General features: G+C 40.5%; 2 protein-coding genes across 2 annotated transcripts in view; both read right to left on the bottom strand.

The window, feature by feature from the left end:
* Nucleotides 1-5259, bottom strand: part of ckmt2a (creatine kinase, mitochondrial 2a (sarcomeric)) — an 11733-nt gene extending 6474 nt beyond the window's left edge. The window contains exons 1-6 of the mRNA XM_037691955.1: nucleotides 5243-5259; nucleotides 3135-3318; nucleotides 2116-2314; nucleotides 1070-1165; nucleotides 760-981; nucleotides 169-254 (exon numbers count right to left, since the gene is read on the bottom strand). Of these exons, the coding sequence (XP_037547883.1) occupies nucleotides 169-254; nucleotides 760-981; nucleotides 1070-1165; nucleotides 2116-2314; nucleotides 3135-3283 (752 nt within the window). The 5' untranslated portion in view covers nucleotides 3284-3318; nucleotides 5243-5259. The remainder of the gene's footprint in view (nucleotides 1-168; nucleotides 255-759; nucleotides 982-1069; nucleotides 1166-2115; nucleotides 2315-3134; nucleotides 3319-5242) is intronic.
* A 6360-nt stretch (nucleotides 5260-11619) lies between these two features.
* The window catches only part of LOC119425084 (ras-specific guanine nucleotide-releasing factor 2), a gene marked incomplete in the record, with an annotated part of 54382 nt that continues 47637 nt past the window's right edge, over nucleotides 11620-18364 (bottom strand). The window contains 6 exon segments of the mRNA XM_037692607.1: nucleotides 11620-12109; nucleotides 12190-12258; nucleotides 13447-13564; nucleotides 13644-13723; nucleotides 13805-14002; nucleotides 15701-15785. Of these exon segments, the coding sequence (XP_037548535.1) occupies nucleotides 12014-12109; nucleotides 12190-12258; nucleotides 13447-13564; nucleotides 13644-13723; nucleotides 13805-14002; nucleotides 15701-15785 (646 nt within the window).

The following is an 18364-nucleotide window of genomic DNA, read 5'->3' on the forward strand; positions in this document are numbered from 1 at the left end:
AGTATGTATGTATATATATATATATATATATATATATATATATATATATATATATATATATACAATTCCTGCTGATGGAGAGTAATTTTTGTTCCTACAAACTTCTAAAATAAATTCTCAGGAATGGTCGCACAGCAGCAGACGTGCAAAGAGCAAAATGAACCGTACCAGATGCCCCTGGCGTCTGGCCAGTCTCTGGCCATGAAGGCACATGTCAGTAGTGGAGAAACGGGCTTATCAAACAGGAAGTGGTCCTATAAATGGAAAGATAAATAAAGGTAGAAGAAGAAAACAGAGGTAGAGGATGCCAAAGAGCACCTGATGTATAGAGTTATAGAGCTACAGCATGGCCATAAAAACTGAGATGTTATAGAGACTCCTGGACAAAATCAGGTGTTCCAACAAGACAATGACCCCAAACAAAGACAAAATATGTGAGTGGATAAATCTGACTAACAGGCCCTGTCATCAACCCCATTGAAAATCTGTGAGATATGATTAAAATCCAGGTCCAAGTCAGGAAACCAAACACGTTTCAATGAACTCAACCAAGTTGAGTGGTCATCTACTAGCCAGATCTATGCCAGTCTTGTAGGTGGTGATAAAAAGGCAGTGGTTGATGTGCGACTTGCCAAGGGTTGTTTGTGTTCGAACCTGTATGTTTAAATTTGGCATCGTGTGGATTATTATTGGTATAAACCAGGATGCAGGAGACAAAAACTGTGGTTGTGTTGTGCCTCCAGCCCACCAGTAACTCACATCAATGAGCTGCTGCTGTTCCTTCTCTGTCATGTCTCCCAGGCTGTAATAATGTCCAGCCAGGTCTCCCTTTAGGCCAGCCAGAGCCATCACCGCGACCCGCTCCACCTCACGTCGCTCAGCCCTCGAACAGGCTGGGGGGAGGCTCAGTCCGCGGATACTGCGTCCAGTCCGGACCCGGGATGACAGCACGTATTTCTCATCAAACATGCCATTGGTGATCTACCAGTGGATGGAGAAAACAGGCAAAAGATGAAGTTTGGGTTTTGTTTGTGCAGAAATAGTTAGGTGATGGGAATTTTGCTGCAACCTTGGAAGCATCCAGATCAGTGGGATGGGTCATGGTTCGGGGGTCGTAGCCGTTGTGTCTGTCTTTGATGATAGGGTCAAATAGCTCAGCAAACACCTGGAGAGAACAATAAAGTCAATGGTTTAGTAAAAACCAACAATTTCCCTCAGCCTCATTTGTCAGCAAAATCACTGAAATGTGGATACAGAGTTTTTATTTCTTTTTGGTCGAGCAGGCAGTAAGGCGTTTTAGGGCAGGAGGAGAAAAAAAATGGAAGAACTGTAGGTTGTAAAACAACTTTTACTGGAGAACAATAATCATTATAAAGACGCGTCGGAGTGTTTTTTAGGTTAGCAGTTGAAGTATGTGGTTCAAACTCTTATTGTGAAGGATTAAAGGAAGTTCTGCAAGAGTAATAAAGAGCACCTCTCCAACTGGTTTAAGAAAATGCCTCACGTTGTTTTGCTATTTTTATTCATTATCAATGTTACTTTAAAAAAAACAGGAGGACTCAGATCATTTTAAAGATTTGACAAAAGTGTGCCTTTAATTAACCACGATTTAAAATAAAACCTTTTCAAAGTTGTTTAGTGTGACTATGTCATCCATTAAAGGCTTTCGCTGGATTAAAAGTTTTTGTCTTCAGCTTCATCTATTCTTAAAAAATGTCCTTATTGTCAACAAACCTGATTAAGTCATATTTTAATACAAACACCGTAAGTTACACTGAACAAATTAAACTAAATTAAAAATGTATATATTTTTGATTTTGACAATGAAGGCATTTAGTTTTGGAAATGTAAATGCATATGTCATAAACAGCATCAAGTGTATTTCAAGTTGAAGATACAGTAATTATTCATTCAAAGAATAACATAAGGGATTCCAACACACGTCCCTGAGGGTCGCCTTTCTCAACATAGTTAGTTCTTTTACCGTTGATTCCTTTTGTTCTTATTAAAATCAGCTTTTATTGAACTTTTCTCTACTTAAGTGTGAGAAACAGATCTCTGGTTACCTTTGAGGCTGTTTTTTTAATTGTTCTCAACGTTTTGTCATTGTTTTACCTCATAGCTCTCCTCGTCACCAGCAACGCAGCCCACCGTCTTAATGAAAGGGTGACCGGGGTTATCAACCCCTGTTTGGATGCACTGGTCTAGGGTCCAGTTGTTGGGGGTCAACTTGTCCCGAAGTTTAGCATAAACGGCTGGAGTCAGAGCCGAGGCCATGCAGTTATTGTGTTTCCTCAGGTCAGGGAAGTCAGAACTTTAGGAGAGAAAGGTTGGAAAACACAATTCTTTGTCAACCAGTTAACCCAGTTCAACATGTTTAACAAACAATCAACATTAGCCAACACTAAACTGTCTATTGAGCTAAAATCTGATGTGGTAATAGTGGAGAGTTATCCACAACACGTACTGTGAGCATTAAACCATGCGCATGAAAGACTGTCCTCGAGAAGAAAGCTCTTCTGTACATGTTTCATAACGCGACAAAGACCAGCAGTCAGAACAATGTGGTGTTAATTCCCAATAATCCATCTCAGACTATGCAAACTACACCTTCCAGCATGACATCACCAATAGATTTCCACATGGTTAGAGTTTTTTTTAAAGTTTTCACTCGTTCATTTATGAAGGTGTTTTAGCTGGACAGAGTTCACATAGTGTCTGAACGTTAAGAGAAAGTAAGCACAGGCAGCATAGATGAAACCTGAGAGTGTCACTGATCACATGTAGGTCCTGCCAGTGCGTGACACCCCCCCCCCCCCCCACACACACACACACACTGCGCTCAGTTTCATACTGTCAGATATTCAGTCACAGTTTCCAAACTTCAATGTGACCCTCAAACTAAATTTATTACCACCTACTACTGAAAGGCCAAAGTAGACGATACTGTTTTTGCTCCTATCAAATAATCTCATGAACCACAGAGCAGATCCTAATGAAACTTTCATAAAGTAATTATTTAATGTGCATCAACAAGTGATGAACTTTTGGAGTCAGTCCTGTTATGCATGAAGCAGTTATAGGATCTGGACTGTTCAGTGTCAGGTCGTCCACGCCCCTCCACACTGTCGTACCTGGGGGGATACAGCTTCTTCTTGGCCTCAGCAGCTAGGGAGCTGTTGTCATTCAGCAGCAAACTGGTTGCCATCGTTCCTGCTCCCAGACTGGCCAACAGCACCGCCGTGTTTCGGCCAGAGACCAGACGTCTGAACGAGGCTGACATCCTTCCTCTAGATGGGTCGCTCAGCAGAAAAACAACTAGAAACAAGAATGGAGAAAATACAAAGTAAGAATTTTAAAGACATGCATGGTGTTTGATAAAATACCACCAGAGCAAATAAACTAAAGACAGGCAGAAAACTGAGCTGATGACTTGATGAGCCTAACTTTTGGCAGCCATTATGGCTCGCTTCAATGGAAAACTTACGAGTGAAATAAACTCAGTACTCAGTTATTTGTTTTTAGTTCTTCATTGATTTCGTGTTTACTTTTGGGTGCATTTAATTTTTATAATGCTATAAAGTTTGTGCCTGCGTCTGTGTGCATTTGCCCTTCTGTTAGCAAAATATCTCAACAACCACTGGACAAAGTTTACTGAAACGCTCGGTAAGTAATAACTGAATACACGTCTACACTTTTGGAGTCAACCCCTTCCAAGATGGCTGCCACAGATAATCAGCCTTAGCAAAAATAGCCATATTCAACCTTTTTTGTTTGTTTGTTTGTTTACAGATATTGAGCTAAAACCTGCTGTGGTAGTAGCTGAGAGTTATTTCCAACACATACTCTGATCACTTACACATCGCACAATAACTTTTTTTTATAGAAAATTATAAGTATTTGGATTTAACTCTGTTAACAAAATATCTCATAAATCACTGAACGCATTTTAATGAAAATAATTCAATGCATCTACAACTGTTAGCGAACAAAGTCAGTCCACTTTGTGATAACTGCTTAAGCAAACTTAAAAAATACAAATATGGCTTCAAATGTGTTAATTATACAGATATTTAGCAAAACTGTGGCGTGGTTGTAGCTGAGAGTCAACTCATGCAAGTTCTGCTCAGAACACATGAGCTGTGCTTAGAACTTTAACATTAGCCATTGGAGTCAACCTTGTTTGTCTGTTAGCAAAATATCTCATGAACCACTAGGTTTTTAATGAAACTCAGAAAGGAATCGCTGAATGTACGTCTAGAACTGATCAGCGTTAGGAAACAATGCAATTCAATATGGTTGCCACAGCTTATCAATATTAATCAACACAAAATGTGTTAGAGTTGGATCAGTTTGACAGATTTTGTGCTAAAATTCGGTGAGAGAGAAGCCAGCAGTTCTCTCAACACATACCCTGAGCACCAATACGTTGACTGAGACCTTAGTTCAAATCTTTGGCCTGCAAGTGTTAGGCAGCATGCATTCCTTTAAGTAACACCTCCTTTAAAATGATATTATTGCTTAAATGACATTTATCTGACATATAGTAAGATCTATATGTTATGTAGAGTAACTGTGTCAACAGGACTGTGCTAAATGGAGGGAAGCTGTGAGGACGTCTGCTGTTAATGCAGGACATATATAAAAAATGGCCGACCAGTCCAACACTTTGTCCTAACTTGTCACCTGAGCAGTCAGTCGGAGGAGTTTCACCTGCTGCATGGATAACCCTCTCTGCTCCTTTCACTGCTCTGAGTCAGTGCGAGTCTTATTTATAGATCAGTGCAAGGCAGTTTGGTGCCAGAGTTCAGTGCCAGGTCCAAAACCCCTTCTGACCCGTGAACACTGTCATTCTGGACAGGCTGCACAAACCACATCTAGCGGGATGAATCATGTAAAGAAACATTGTGAAGACAAAGACTAGAAGAAATCTGGCTTTGATGAGCCGGTGGGTCGACGGACCTGTCATCAGCCTCCTCGACCCAAAAACAGAGTGACCTTAGAACATTGCAGAACATTATAAACGTCAGTCTACCACTATGTGCAGTTAACGTTAAGCATTAAAAGTGTGAAGATTTTCTCTCATGCCTTTATTCAGCATTTCTATTCAAACTAGTTTTTAAACCAGAAATATACTTCCCCTGATCTAAACAGGTTTTTATAACAGATAAAGTTTACAAGGCTCAATAAAATGTAGCTGCCTAAGACTTGCTGCATGAGAAACAAGAAGAGCGTACTGTACCTTTATGAAAGCTGCTGCCTTCTGACTGAAGGTTGCTGAGGAGAAGATTTTTAGTCTCCCCCTATATGACCCCCTCCATGAGGGATTAAATCTTGCTGGCCAATCGTATGTCCAGACACTGAGTTCCACACCAATGAATGCTCAGACCCTGCATGCAGAGCCATGGTTGACCTCTACCATGAGGGATCCCAGATTGCTGACCGCTCTGACCTTGATATTTAAACATGATCCATGTCGCTCTGCTCCCGTCCTCACAAAGGTCAAGTTCAAGACACAAACCTGCAGCTTTTATGAAAAACAACAAAACACTGGTGCTATTTCTCAAAAAGCAAAGACATGGCATGTTTTACATTCAAAACTAAAGCAGAAAAGAACTTTTGGGACCAAAGTTCATGCTCAATGTAAAAATCCGACAGCGTTCAGTCAGGTCATCTGGACGGTTTCATCCTTCATCCAAAGAACTTCTTCAATCTGAGGAGACATCAAACAAGCTGATGTTCACAAACAGCATACTCCATAGTGGGGAAAAAATAGTTTCAGTGTGTTTTTTTTACATTGTGTATCCATTTTTCAATATAGCGACCTACGATGAAGGAATAACTTGTACAACTGCATCAAATATTATGATATGAACTTCAGCGGGTTTCTTCAGAAATCTCTTCTTTGTTTTACATTTCAAGCTTAAGGTTAAAACCAGTAAAAAAAAATAGCAGTCAAACCATCCATCCATTATCTTTTACCCACTTATTCCATTTTGGGTCACGGGGGTCACCGGTGCCCATGTGCAGCAATCACAGTGCGAGGGGCGGGGTACACCCTGGACGGGTCGCAAGTCCATCACAGGGACACATAGAGACAAATGAGACAAACAACCATTCACTCTCTCACTCACACCTAGGGACAATTTAGAGTTACCAATCAGCCTAACATGCATGTTTTTGGTCTGTGGGAGGAAACTGGAGTACCCATAGAAAATCCACGCCTGCACGGAAAGAACATGCAAACTCCACCCAGAAAGCCCCCCTGGACCGGGGTTTGAACCAGGGATCTGCTCGATGAGAGGCAGCAGCTCTACCAGTTGCGCCACCGTGCTGCCCAGTCAAACCAATGAAGCCAATAATTCTCAGTCAGGTCATCTGGACAGTTTCTTTTTTATAGAGACGTCTCGCCCTCTATCCGGAGGGCTTCATCAGTCAGAGGAGTTCCAGTAAACTGTTTCCACACCAAGAAGTAAAATCCTTAAGTGGACCAGCCAGTTTGATGGAGCTAAGATGGTTTTTGGGGGCCGTCCTGTCCCTCGTCGACTCCTCCCAAGCAGGCAGCCACAGCCAAAGTGGTTCAAGGCAACAAAGTTCATGCTCAGTCATCCAGGTACAAAAGCCAATAATTCTCAGTTGGGTCATCTGGACAGTTTCTTTTTTATAGAGACGTTTCGCCCTCTATCCGGAGGGCTTCATCAGTCATCAAACCAATTAAATGTCTGGAAGGTGCTTGTCATGGACAACAAATGGTAGAAATGCAAAAAGGTTGAAAAATTATTTACCTTTATTCTTCGTTTTGTCGAATAAAATCAGGAATTTGTGCAAGTTTTCAGTTTACAGGTAAAGAACCTGCAGAAAATCCTCCAGTTAGAAGTAAATCAGAAGAATATTTGGTTTAATTAAAAATAAAACCAAAATAGCTGCTAGTTTAGTTTCCAATTTAGTGCTGTTAAAAACATCCCCACATATCAAAGTTATATCAAGGATTGATGACTAACGCTGTACGTGAAATAAGTGGGAAAAAGGACTGGAGGAGGAAATAACTGATGACACGTGGTATGATATTTGTGAAACTCGGAGTACAACTAACCAGAACGTGGAATATTTTCTGCTGGAAAAATATAACAAGAATATTTATTACACTTCTAAGATAAAGGGAGGATCGTTATCAGTGCAGCAGCCATGTTGGAAATTATGTGGAGAGCACAATGTAGATCATTCATGTGTTTGGGCAATGTGTAAAGCTGAAATGTTGTTGGGATGACGTTTGTAAACGGCTGAAAGAAATCCTAGGATATGAACTACCCAAAACAGGTGGAGTCATATATTTGGGTTATTTATCAGAAAATAACATTCCAGGTGTGGTGATGTAGCTGTTAGCTTCACTACTAATTAATTATTCTTAAAGCTAGTTCAAGCACAAAGAATATTAATTGTTCAATTACAACAGATTATTTTCTTTTTCGAGTTAAATTTCTGCCATGTGACCAAGATAATTTGTGAGTGGATTGTTTAATCAGTGACATGAGACGCCATTTTATCTTTGACCCATCAGAATAAATGCGGTCATTTATTTAACAGAATCAAAATTTAACATCAAACATGTACACATTGATTTGCCGATCTGTTTCTGATTAATAAACTTGGCACGATTTACTAACAAGACAACAGAACATTACTGATTGAGGCTGATTCACCTCTGAAGGCATCGAGCTTGATTTACTGGCGAATAGAGATTTAAAAAGAAGGAGTAAAGAGGTTTAAGGATGAAAGTTATGTGTTGAACCAGAAAATGGCACCCTTCCTCCGAATCCAGCTCAGCCCTCCGGTACACTTCAGGACGTGCAGCGACTTTGTTACCTTAGCAGAGGATGCATCCACTCCAGAACAGAAGTCCATTGGTATGCTCCCTTTTCAGCGTCTCTGGTCAGAGTGGCTGGGGTCATCAGAAATCGTGACGAAGTACTCAGTTCAACCAAATAACCTTCCTTAGAAGTTGAGCTTTTAATGCTCGGGTTGAGTCCCAGCCGAGGCAGGCTGTGACTACGCTGGAATGGAGGGACCCTTGGCACATGGTCCAATCCATCCGCTACCTAGTTGACTTTCAGTAAGAACTGAAAGTTCCTGTACGACTCGCCATCAGACCGAGTCTCATCTTCGACTGAAAGTTCCAGGAAGACTGGAAAAGCTGAGAAGACGGGAAAAGACTGCGAAGACTGCGAAGACTTCGAAGACGACGAAGACTTGGAAAGACTCAAAGACTGAATAGTTCCAAGAAGTGTTGCCTTTTAAAAGGTATCCACTTCCTGTTACGTTGTACTTCCTGATTGGTTGAAACAACCAGCAGGGGTGTAGTTTTAGTGATGTCAGAGGGTCACTAGGAGTCAGGAGACAGCAGGAATGTTTTAAGAACAGTTAGTATAGACAGAGAAATATTTTGAAGAAATGAGAGGATGCAGGTGCCAGTAGTTCTTATTTACTGTCTGAGAGTTTAAAAAACAAGGCACTTCGTTCTCATAACTTGTCTCTGACTTTCGACCGACATCAGGTCCACTACTCACACACAGAAGAGTGAATGCACACTTACTTCGTAAATAGACATTTACTTGTATGATCCAAGTCTAATAAGGTTTAAAAATCATTAATACTGTTTCACAGTTGATTTAAATGAGTGGTTCACTTCAACATTTACAAATGGTATGAACTAAACACACTTTGATTATCAAGATATTGTAAAATAGTACTGATAATGTAAAAGGAAGAGTGTTCTTTCAATTGATTAATTCAGGATACAATTAAATAGTCTCTTGATGAGATAATTTGTATTTCTGGATTCAAATCAATGAAATAACAGTTCCTGTCCCCTGAAGGTCTTCAGAGACAGGTTGATGTCAGAAGTCTAGTTCACTACACAGGTCAAGACCTCTACTTGGTTAAAATATTATTGGCGGCGACCAAGAAAGAGATCACACAGAAATGGGGTAAAGTGGACACCCCCCCCCCCACCCCCTTAAACAATTTGATGGACATAGTGGAGGAAATTCCCAACATGGAGAGATTTACATACATTCTAAGACTACAACAATCAAAAGTTGAAGAACTGTGGGAAAATTTCAGAAACCTTTACAGGAACTAATAACCTTAAAATTATAATAAGTTGTCGCCCAACACTTTTTTTTTCTGTTTTTTACTTTATATATGTTCTTTCTTGTTTTGTATTATGTTAAAAAAAAAAAAACAATAAAAGCATCCCCACAGCATGATGCTACCACCACCAAGCTTTTTCAGCATGCAGATAGAAGGTTTGTGCCAGTCTTCTTGTCCTTCATGCCCAAATAGTTCCATTTTTGTTTTGTCCAATCAGAAAACTTTCTTCCACCAGTTGGGGAGTCTCCAAACGTCCTTTTTGGCTCTTGCTATGACAAAAAAAAAATCAACATTTGTTTTTCCCAAAGTTTTATTATCAAGTGTGCAAAGTGTAAATGTTTGTACGATAAACAGTGAAATGTATGAAAAATTACTTAAATTACATGAGTTTAAATCTATATTGCAGCAATGGGGACAAAAAGCCTTAAAGTTTACAGCTTCAAAAGATTCCTGACAGGAATGGGGCAAAAATAAATCATAAAATAATCTAAGCTACCTACTGTGATATTTCTAAGGTAATTTATGCTGTTTTCATGCTATAAATAACTTTAGCTTCTATTAACAATCTTTATAAATCCTCTACTTGGTGCAAATATATCCCTACAGTACAAATCTACAAATATTTAAAAATAGGATTGATGTTAACTAATAATCATGTTTAAGCAGTTTGATTTTCTTAGAATGTAAGATGTGTTTTAGGACAATTTCCTGAAAAAATAAATAGATATTAAATCTGAAAAGTCATGGTTCATTTGTCAAGCAGGAAAATACTAACCTTAATGTGTGAAGGGGTGTTTTTATGCTTGGAATGTGTGTTTTCCTTTTATTATGCGACACAGATGAGATAACTTACAGTAAGCATGTTGGTTAGTAAAGGTAGAAAACGTGAAGCTTGTTTTAATACTGTTAAGAAAAAGATGAGGCATTAAGGTAGACGGATAGTTTCTATTCTGCGTTTTCACTCAAACAGAAATATGGACGAAGACTGGTCAAGCACCAGGTGAGGAAGTGGTTCCTCCTCTGGGGAACTAGAGAACCAGGTTCATGCTGAACTGACTTATTTACACAGTTTTTGGCAACATCGGTATAAAAACTACAAACCCCATTAGTTGTGGCGGACACTGAACGTTTTAAAATATTCAATCATGTAAACACACTCTGAGCTTCTAGTTTGTATTATACTGAAAATGTATTATTGTCAGATATTAAATAAGTAGAATAAACCATCACAGTTGTGTTAGATTAGATTACCGTATTTTCCGGCGTATAAATTGCAGTTTTTTTTTGCATAGATTTGTCAGTCCTGCGACTTATATTCGTTTTTGATTTTTCCATATCATAACGCAATTTTTGACTGACACTTTAAGTTTCAAAGAACTGCAACAGCGAGTCCTCCCGTGAGACTTATATATGTTTTTTCCTCTTCATGATGCTTTTTTTTGACTGATGCGACTTATACGCTGGAAAATACGGTACATTAAATTAGATTAGATAGAACTTTATTGGTCTCTTGGGAAGATTCCTTCAGGGAAATTAAAATTCCAGCATCATCGTACAAAAAAGGGACAGCTAAGGCTGTATAGCGTAGTTAGCTTTCGCTAACGTTAAAATGTGATTTTTTTTTAGACCAAATTTCTGAGGATTTTATGTCGATGCAAACAATTTGTAATTTTATATAAAGAAACACTGGATTTGAATAAACAGTGCATAGAGGGAGACCGAGCTAAAGCCAAATTAGCCTAGCATCAGCTTTATATCAAGATATGGCTCAAAAATAATTTAATTAAAAATGTTTATTAAAAAAAGTAAAATAGGCGTCTGAAATTTTGACAAACTACTTTAATTGCAGTTTAAATGGCAGTGCTAGCAAAATGCTCGGCCCCTTTCCTGATGGCCCACTTTGACTAAATAAATAAAATGAAACTCCCGAGACGTTCATAATAACGTGTATGTATTGTCATCACATGCAATGGCGAAATTGGCTCTCTGCATTTAACCCACCCACCACCAGGTGGAATGGTGGGCGGCTATGGAGGGAGCAACTGGGAAAGTGGGTGTCCTGCTCAGAGACACCACGAGATGTGCAATGACCAGGAATTGAACCTGGGACCTTTGGGTCCTGAGTCGGCTGCCCTGCACCTAAACCATCTTGGCCCCCATGTTTGCCTACAAAGCAGGAATACAGTATTCCATTTAAGTGTTTAGGTGTCTGTCATGCAGGTCAACAGTTTCCAGTGTTTTATGTACAAAAAGAGCTTTAATAAATATGAATTAGAGTTAATCAGACAAACGTCACCCCCCAGTGGTCTGACGTGTCAGACGCAGACATACAGTAAATTCTAGGGGGATGTACTCATCATTTTTATTAAGCTGCTTCATTGACCCATTTTGGTTGTCTTTACATGAGAGAATTACATTGATCTCAACTAACAGCGCTTTTAAAACGACTCTGAATTGCAGCGTTCTTCAAACAAAGTGTAAAGACTTTAAACCGGCTCGTCGTGAACCATCACATCCGCCACCTGTCAGCATGCACAGTGCACGCTGAGGTTAAATACCAGCAGGATACTCAAACTGTGGTACTGTAATACAGAATGTGTAAAAGTTTTCTGATTTTTATGCACAGCATTACATAATGTTTTAGTCTGTTGGTGTGTTAGCAGCAACGATCTAGAAATGGAAGTTCAGAGGGTTCTGTGCTCATAACTATGACACACAAGTTGTGTGTCTTTTTTAATTAGCAACTCAGGTCATTATAAAACAAGGCACATTTGTTCCTAAGCACAATGTCTGCTCGTGTATTACGGAACAACCCATGTTTTTTTTAATGTTTGGACTCCCAGATATGTAAATATGTATAACGTTAGCCAGGAGGTACTCGTGGTTCTATTTTGAGTGACAGCTCATAGAGGGTATCTTCATCCATCACTAATGTCTTATCCATCAGGAACTGGGTGACCTGGAAAAAGGAATGATTCTAATGATTTGAGTTTCTCAGAAAGGCCAATGCTGGTTTGAACGGCATCTTTTTGGACAAACCTTGGGTTGGTGCTCGATCCTGTAAGGTGCTTGCTGGAACTGACGGATCTCCCGGATGATATGAGAAATCTGTCAGAAGAGACAGAGACAGTAAAGTTGTCGGCCAGGCTTGTCTGTAAATTATGACCAAACTCACTTTAGAGACTTTTTGTTACCAAGACAATACGACACAGTCAGTACTTCTGTTTGTTTTGCTATTTTATTGTAAACCTTTATTTCCTCTTGATAAGTCTTTCCATACAAAAACACAGACCAAGTGAGCAACCTGCAGATGAGACCCTGTTTACATGAGAACGACCTCTGGAAATATTTGTGCTTTTCCAGTGTTTACTGGGGCAAATAAAAAATAAAAATGCCTGTTTATACTGATTTGCTGTTGTTCCTATACTAGGCAGGGTTGCCAGATAGGAAATGATGGAACTATTGTGCTGTTTCTTTAAAAATATTGTATTCTGATCCAAACTGTCATTTGTGCTGAGTGAGTGTTTTGCAAGATGAGGTGTGTGTTGTGTGTGGTGAATGTGTGCATAGAAAAAGTGAGTAAAAATTTGTATTTATGTTTATCTGGCAACCCTGATGCTGGGCTCAACTGCATGCATTGCACATGCAGTATCTGCATGATCACAGCTACATCCCAACTGAATACATCAACGTTCCTTTGAACCTAGGATGTTGTTGGTTTTGTTCCTACATGCTGAAGAAGGGTGGGTAGCACTAAAACACTCTACCCTCTGTCATTTATTGTAACTGCTATAAAAGCATAAAAACTTGGCTGCAGCCGCCTGTAGCGTGCATATGCAACTTTACACTTGCAGAGTATTTCACACCTCCACGGGGGTTCCCCCGAAAACCTCCACTCAGAGACCTGGATTCAGAAACCTTCAGTTTCAGAGTGAACGAGGGCTGTCGTGTAAATGAACAGCCAAACTGCAGAAGAAAAGCTCCAGTTTTACTCAAAAACTGTGTCCTGTAATCAAGGTCTGATATTATGAGAAGTATCTTTGTGTATGTTAAATAAAATATATATTCGTTTGCCCCTTAATTTACATGTTTATATATGAACTCAACCTTCAGTGGGTTTTGCGGGATGACCTAAAAAAACCTCACTTCTCATTTCATTTATAATCTCAGAGCAGAAACTCCAGGATTTCTTGTTTTATTTTCTGAAAATGCATTAATCTCTGCTGGACTGAAAATGTTTGGACACCAGAACTAAAACTTATAGAGATTTCAGCTCTTGCAATTTGTGCTTCTTACCATCCTCATTTTGGAGAAGTTAACAAGACCTTCCTCGGTGAAGTTGGGTGTCCCCTCCTCGATGAAGGCCAGGTCGGTGAGGTACATGCCCAGGTATGGGACACATGGAGGGTTGCAGCTGCACTCAGAGAGATGCAAGTTTTACAACTTGTGTGACTGGATTTATAGGTTTATCCATGTTCTGCATCAATATTTACTTTTTGAGTGTCTCCCTGAGGTTTTTGAATCTCCCCTCTGACGACACAGTCTTCTGCAGCCTGTCCATCAGCGCCTTTGTCTGAAAATACAATGATCTGAGTGTTTTCTGTGCACGAGGGAGTGGGATTGATAGCAACTTGCTCCGTTGGAGGAAACAGACCTGTTTGCAGACTTTGACCCAGGTCTTCTTCAGTCTGTAGATGGCGCTGCGGTTGAGAGCAGAGGTGATCTCCAGCACTCCGTTGTAGTTGTTGAGGCAGCGACAGATGTCGGCCACCGCCAGCCATTTCTCTATGGAGCTGGCCCGGGAGCTCACATCGGTGTGGGACATTATCTGAGACGCCACCAGGTTACTCATCTTAGAATGGAGGAAGCGACAGAGGGTGAGTTTAGTGATGTAGATGTTTACGGTACCATCCAGAGAGAAAGTGATAAGTTTTTGCAGCAGCTTGAGCAGGGAGGCCCAGACATCTCTTTCCACAGCCTCCTCTTCCAGCTCTTCTGGGAGGACTCCAAGGCGTTCTCAGGCCAACCGAGAGACATAGTCTCTCCAGCATGTCCAGGGTCTCCTCCCAGTCAGACATGCCCGAAGCACCTCCCTTGGGAGGCGCCCAGGGAGCATCCTTACCAGATGCCCGAACCACCTCAACTGGCTCCTCTCGACATGGAGGAGCAGAAGTTTTACTCTGAGTCTCTCCTGGATAACTGAACTTCTCACCCTATCTTTAATGGAGAGTCCAGCTACCCTGCAGAGGAAACTTATTTCAACTGCCTGTATCCATGATCTCATTCTTTCAGTCTCTACCCAGAGTTCATGACCATAGGTGAGGGTAGGAATGTAGACTGACCGGTAAACAGAGAGCTTTGCCTTATAGCTCAGCTCCCTCTTCACCACAACGGACCGGTACAGAGTCCGCAATACTGCAGGTGCTGCATCAATCCATCTGTCAATCTCACACTCCATTCTTCCCTCACTCATGAACAAAACCCCAAGTTACTTGAACTCCTCCACTTGAGGCAGAACCTCACCCTCAACCTGAAGAGAACAATCCACCCTTTTCCGGTTGAAGACCCTGGCCTCAGATTTGGAGGTGCTGATTCTCAGAAAGGAGGCCATCTTTGTGAAAAGAAACCGTCCATCATTAAACAGGGGTGGAGGCCTCCGTGTTCAACTGTCCCCCTCTTACAATGCTGTGATTGCTAGTATCACTCAGCCCTCTGTGAATAGTAAACAACCATCAGGGTGCAAACGATCCATTGTTAGGCTGATGGTCCTCCTTTTGCATGTGAACAGCTAATTCTGGATGTCACCACCAAACTGATTGATCCAATATGAGAAGGTGCTATTTATAAGTCTAGTCCAGTCAAGTCAGATTTATTAATAAGACTGAGTTAGTTGCAGCTCCTCAGGCTGAAGAAGTCTTTTGGATAAATGGATAAAAATCCATCCAGACTGACCTGACTTAACTTTGTTAGATCATCACACTAAGCTGAACTTTCTGCAATAAATCTCCAAATTGTGTAAAAAACAAACAAACAAACAAACAAAAAAAAAAAACAAATAAATTAAAATATATCATAATCATAATTTCAATCACGTAAAACTTTCTGTTACCCATTTCAATTTCTGCTAATGTTTCTACCGTTAGGTTTGTCTGAGGTGTAGAGGTGAATTTTCCTCACTTGTTTCACCAAAATCCCGTTAGAACCTATTCCTGACCTAGCAACATGCTTCACTGCTTCTTTTGTCCAGGTCCGAGTTTTTCCCAAAGCTGCTCAAGAGGAAGAGAATCAAAAATTCTTACAAAGAACAGAATAGTAAATTGCTTCAAAGTGACTCTTGTTTTGTTTATTTAAATAGTTTGCTACACTACAAACTGTCTTATAAGAACTGATTCTGACTATTTGTCTTTTTATGGTCTAATTCTTCTTTATGTGCCAAGTCAACAAAAACAAACAGTCAGAAGACACAGAGGACTGAGTGAGATGGAGAACTTGCTGTAGCGACCCCTCAAGAGGGAACAGCCTAAAGAAGAAGAAGAAGGTTGGTTCTTACGTCATTAAAGTGCTGACTGGTCTTCATGATGTACGGAGTCCTCTCAGTTTTATCCACTTTCATCCAGCCCTGACCCAGAAACTCCCTGCAGGACAGGAAACAACCATAAATCCTGTTTGTCAGCTGCTCTGTGTATCTGAATCTAAGTCTGATCAAAACTTTTCTTGTTGTTCGTGAAGATAAAAGGTATGAGACCTTTGATTTTTACATGTCAGATAGGGATGCACGATATTGGATTTTTGGCTGATATCCGATATGTTAAAACTTATTTGGCTCAAAGCCGATACCAATATTTTTTTAATATACTTTCCTTTGTCAGCTGGCACTCCAGGCATCCTTGTCACTGGGTTGTCATACAAAAACAGCATCTTTTCTATCTGTGAGTTATTTTGATGGAATGGCCGATGTTCAATATTAAACTTTAACGCTAATATCGGCCGATACGATACATGCCGATAATATCGTGCATCCCTAATGTCAGACATAATAAACAAATAATTTATTGCCTGATTTGCTGTATTCAACATGTACTGATCCTTTCTGTAGGACCAGAACAGAAATCAAAGAGGATTCAAACCATCACCGAGACTGAAATCAGCTGAAATTCAATGATCAGTTGTGTAACAAAATGTAAGATGTGAAAATGAACTTCAGGACTTTTAGGAGCTAAAATATGAGCAATTTTGAAAAATATCCTCTCTCTTCACTAACGCCGTTTACTCAAAAGAACCACAACTTACAACAGGTGAAGATTTTTGAACTGACTTTTTACTTGCAAGGCCTCAGTCAGGACAGGTTTTACATATATAGATATATATGCATGCAGTGTCCAGAATGGAACATCCAACAGTGTCTTCTGCTGACTTTAATAATTTTAGCAGTTCAGTGGAGTTCAGTGGGCGTTCCTTGAAGCCAGCTGCAGTCCCATCTCACAACAACACTCTGTCTGCACAAATATGGTTCATGGGCGTCAAAGAAACATCTCAAATCGGCCTCCAGTCCAAGAAAAGAGAGTGTTTTAGGAGACAGACGAGCTGCCTGTTCTCAGCCACAATAATAAAACACAATAAAACATTCATAACCCTTGACTGAACTCTAACAGTAACTTTCCCATCCATCCATCCATTTTCTTTACCCGCTTCTTCCATTTTGGGTCACGGGGGTCGCCGGTGCCCAAGTCCAGCAATCACTGTGCGAGGGGCGGGGTACACCCTGGACAAGTCGCAAGTCTATCACAGGGTTAACAGTAACTTTTAATGAGTAAATTAATAATTTACCTGAATCCAAAATGTTGCAAAATTATTCACTCCCCCCAGTGGTATTTTATTTATTTTGTTGCCTCATAACCTTGAATTCACATTATTCTTCATTAAATTAAAAGTAATCAATTTTTGTGTATGAAAATATACAGGAAAAAATGTTTTAAGTTATTAAAAAAATCTGAATTAAAAAAGCGATTCATGCGTAGATCCCCCAGCCCCCCAAAAAGCACCATGTAGCATCTCTGTGCTTCACTGTGAGGAGGGCGTTTTCATCACGATGAGGTGGTCATCTTCATGATTTGTACCAGATGGTCCAAAGCAGGGCTTAATTTGAGACGGATCCTGCCATAACAAGATCCGGGATCTCTCTTGTCAGGGTGTGTTCGGCAACTGTTTGTTCAGATCCAGCAACTCTCAGGCTCACTAATAATAAAGTTATGAACAAATTTGACTGTCTTGTCATTTGGGGAGCCATGTGTCGCTCCCCTCTACTGCTGAGAAGATAAATAAATAACTCAGACACCTCCGCTGTTGTTTGTATGACGCTCTGGATGCTTGTCACCCATAGTAATCATGCAACAAAGAGTAAACTCAAAGCGAGAGCGATACCTGCCCCGCTTTTCCTCATTTGCATTTGACATTTATGCATTTAGTTTTATTGATGAGTTTGTCAAAGCACAATTTTGATGTGTGTTCTTTTTTTTTTTTTGTAAATACAGAAGTAATGTTTAATAAATGTAAGGACTCTATTCTTTGATAACAAAATATATTTTATGTCAATAAACAACTTAGGTTCTTATCTTGTGTGCATGCACGTTCCCCAGGATACCATTCTGTAGCTTCTCAAAGTAATGGTTGAAGTGAAAAAGCACAAGATTTGGCTAATACAGTAGTCCCTCGATACTTCGTGTTTCGACTTTTGCGGACTCACACAGGTTTTCAATATAAGAATGTACACAACACATGATTGGCTGCTTGATGGAAGGCAACCAACCAGAGCATTGTACTGAGGGGCGGACTGGCCATCGAGAACACCAGGACATTTCCCAGTGGCCTGGCCCACTTAGTGATTGCCGAGGGGCCCCCTCCTTTCTTTTTCTGAGGCTGTCTGTCACAGCAGAGACAGACAGCCTCAGAAAGAGAAAGGAAGGTTGGGGGGTAGGGTCTGTCTTTCCCCATCGCTACAGCTCAGGGAGCTGTAAGAGGATACCTGAGTGAGCGGCATGGATTGTTTACTTAAGTTAAAGTGCAACCTGAACCAAGCCTTTAGTCCCCCTTGGCGAACACTGAGCGGGCCAGGCCACCAGGAAATGTTCCGGTGCTCCTGATGGCCAGACTTCCCCTGGGCTCAGTAACCGTAGCATCAGTCTGTCTGGTCTCTTTCGTTTTGCTCTTGTAGAGT

The sequence above is a fragment of the Nematolebias whitei genome, chromosome 18 (assembly GCF_014905685.2).
Source record: "Nematolebias whitei isolate Nwh7 chromosome 18, NemWhi1, whole genome shotgun sequence".
NCBI classification, from domain to species: domain Eukaryota; kingdom Metazoa; phylum Chordata; class Actinopteri; order Cyprinodontiformes; family Rivulidae; genus Nematolebias; species Nematolebias whitei.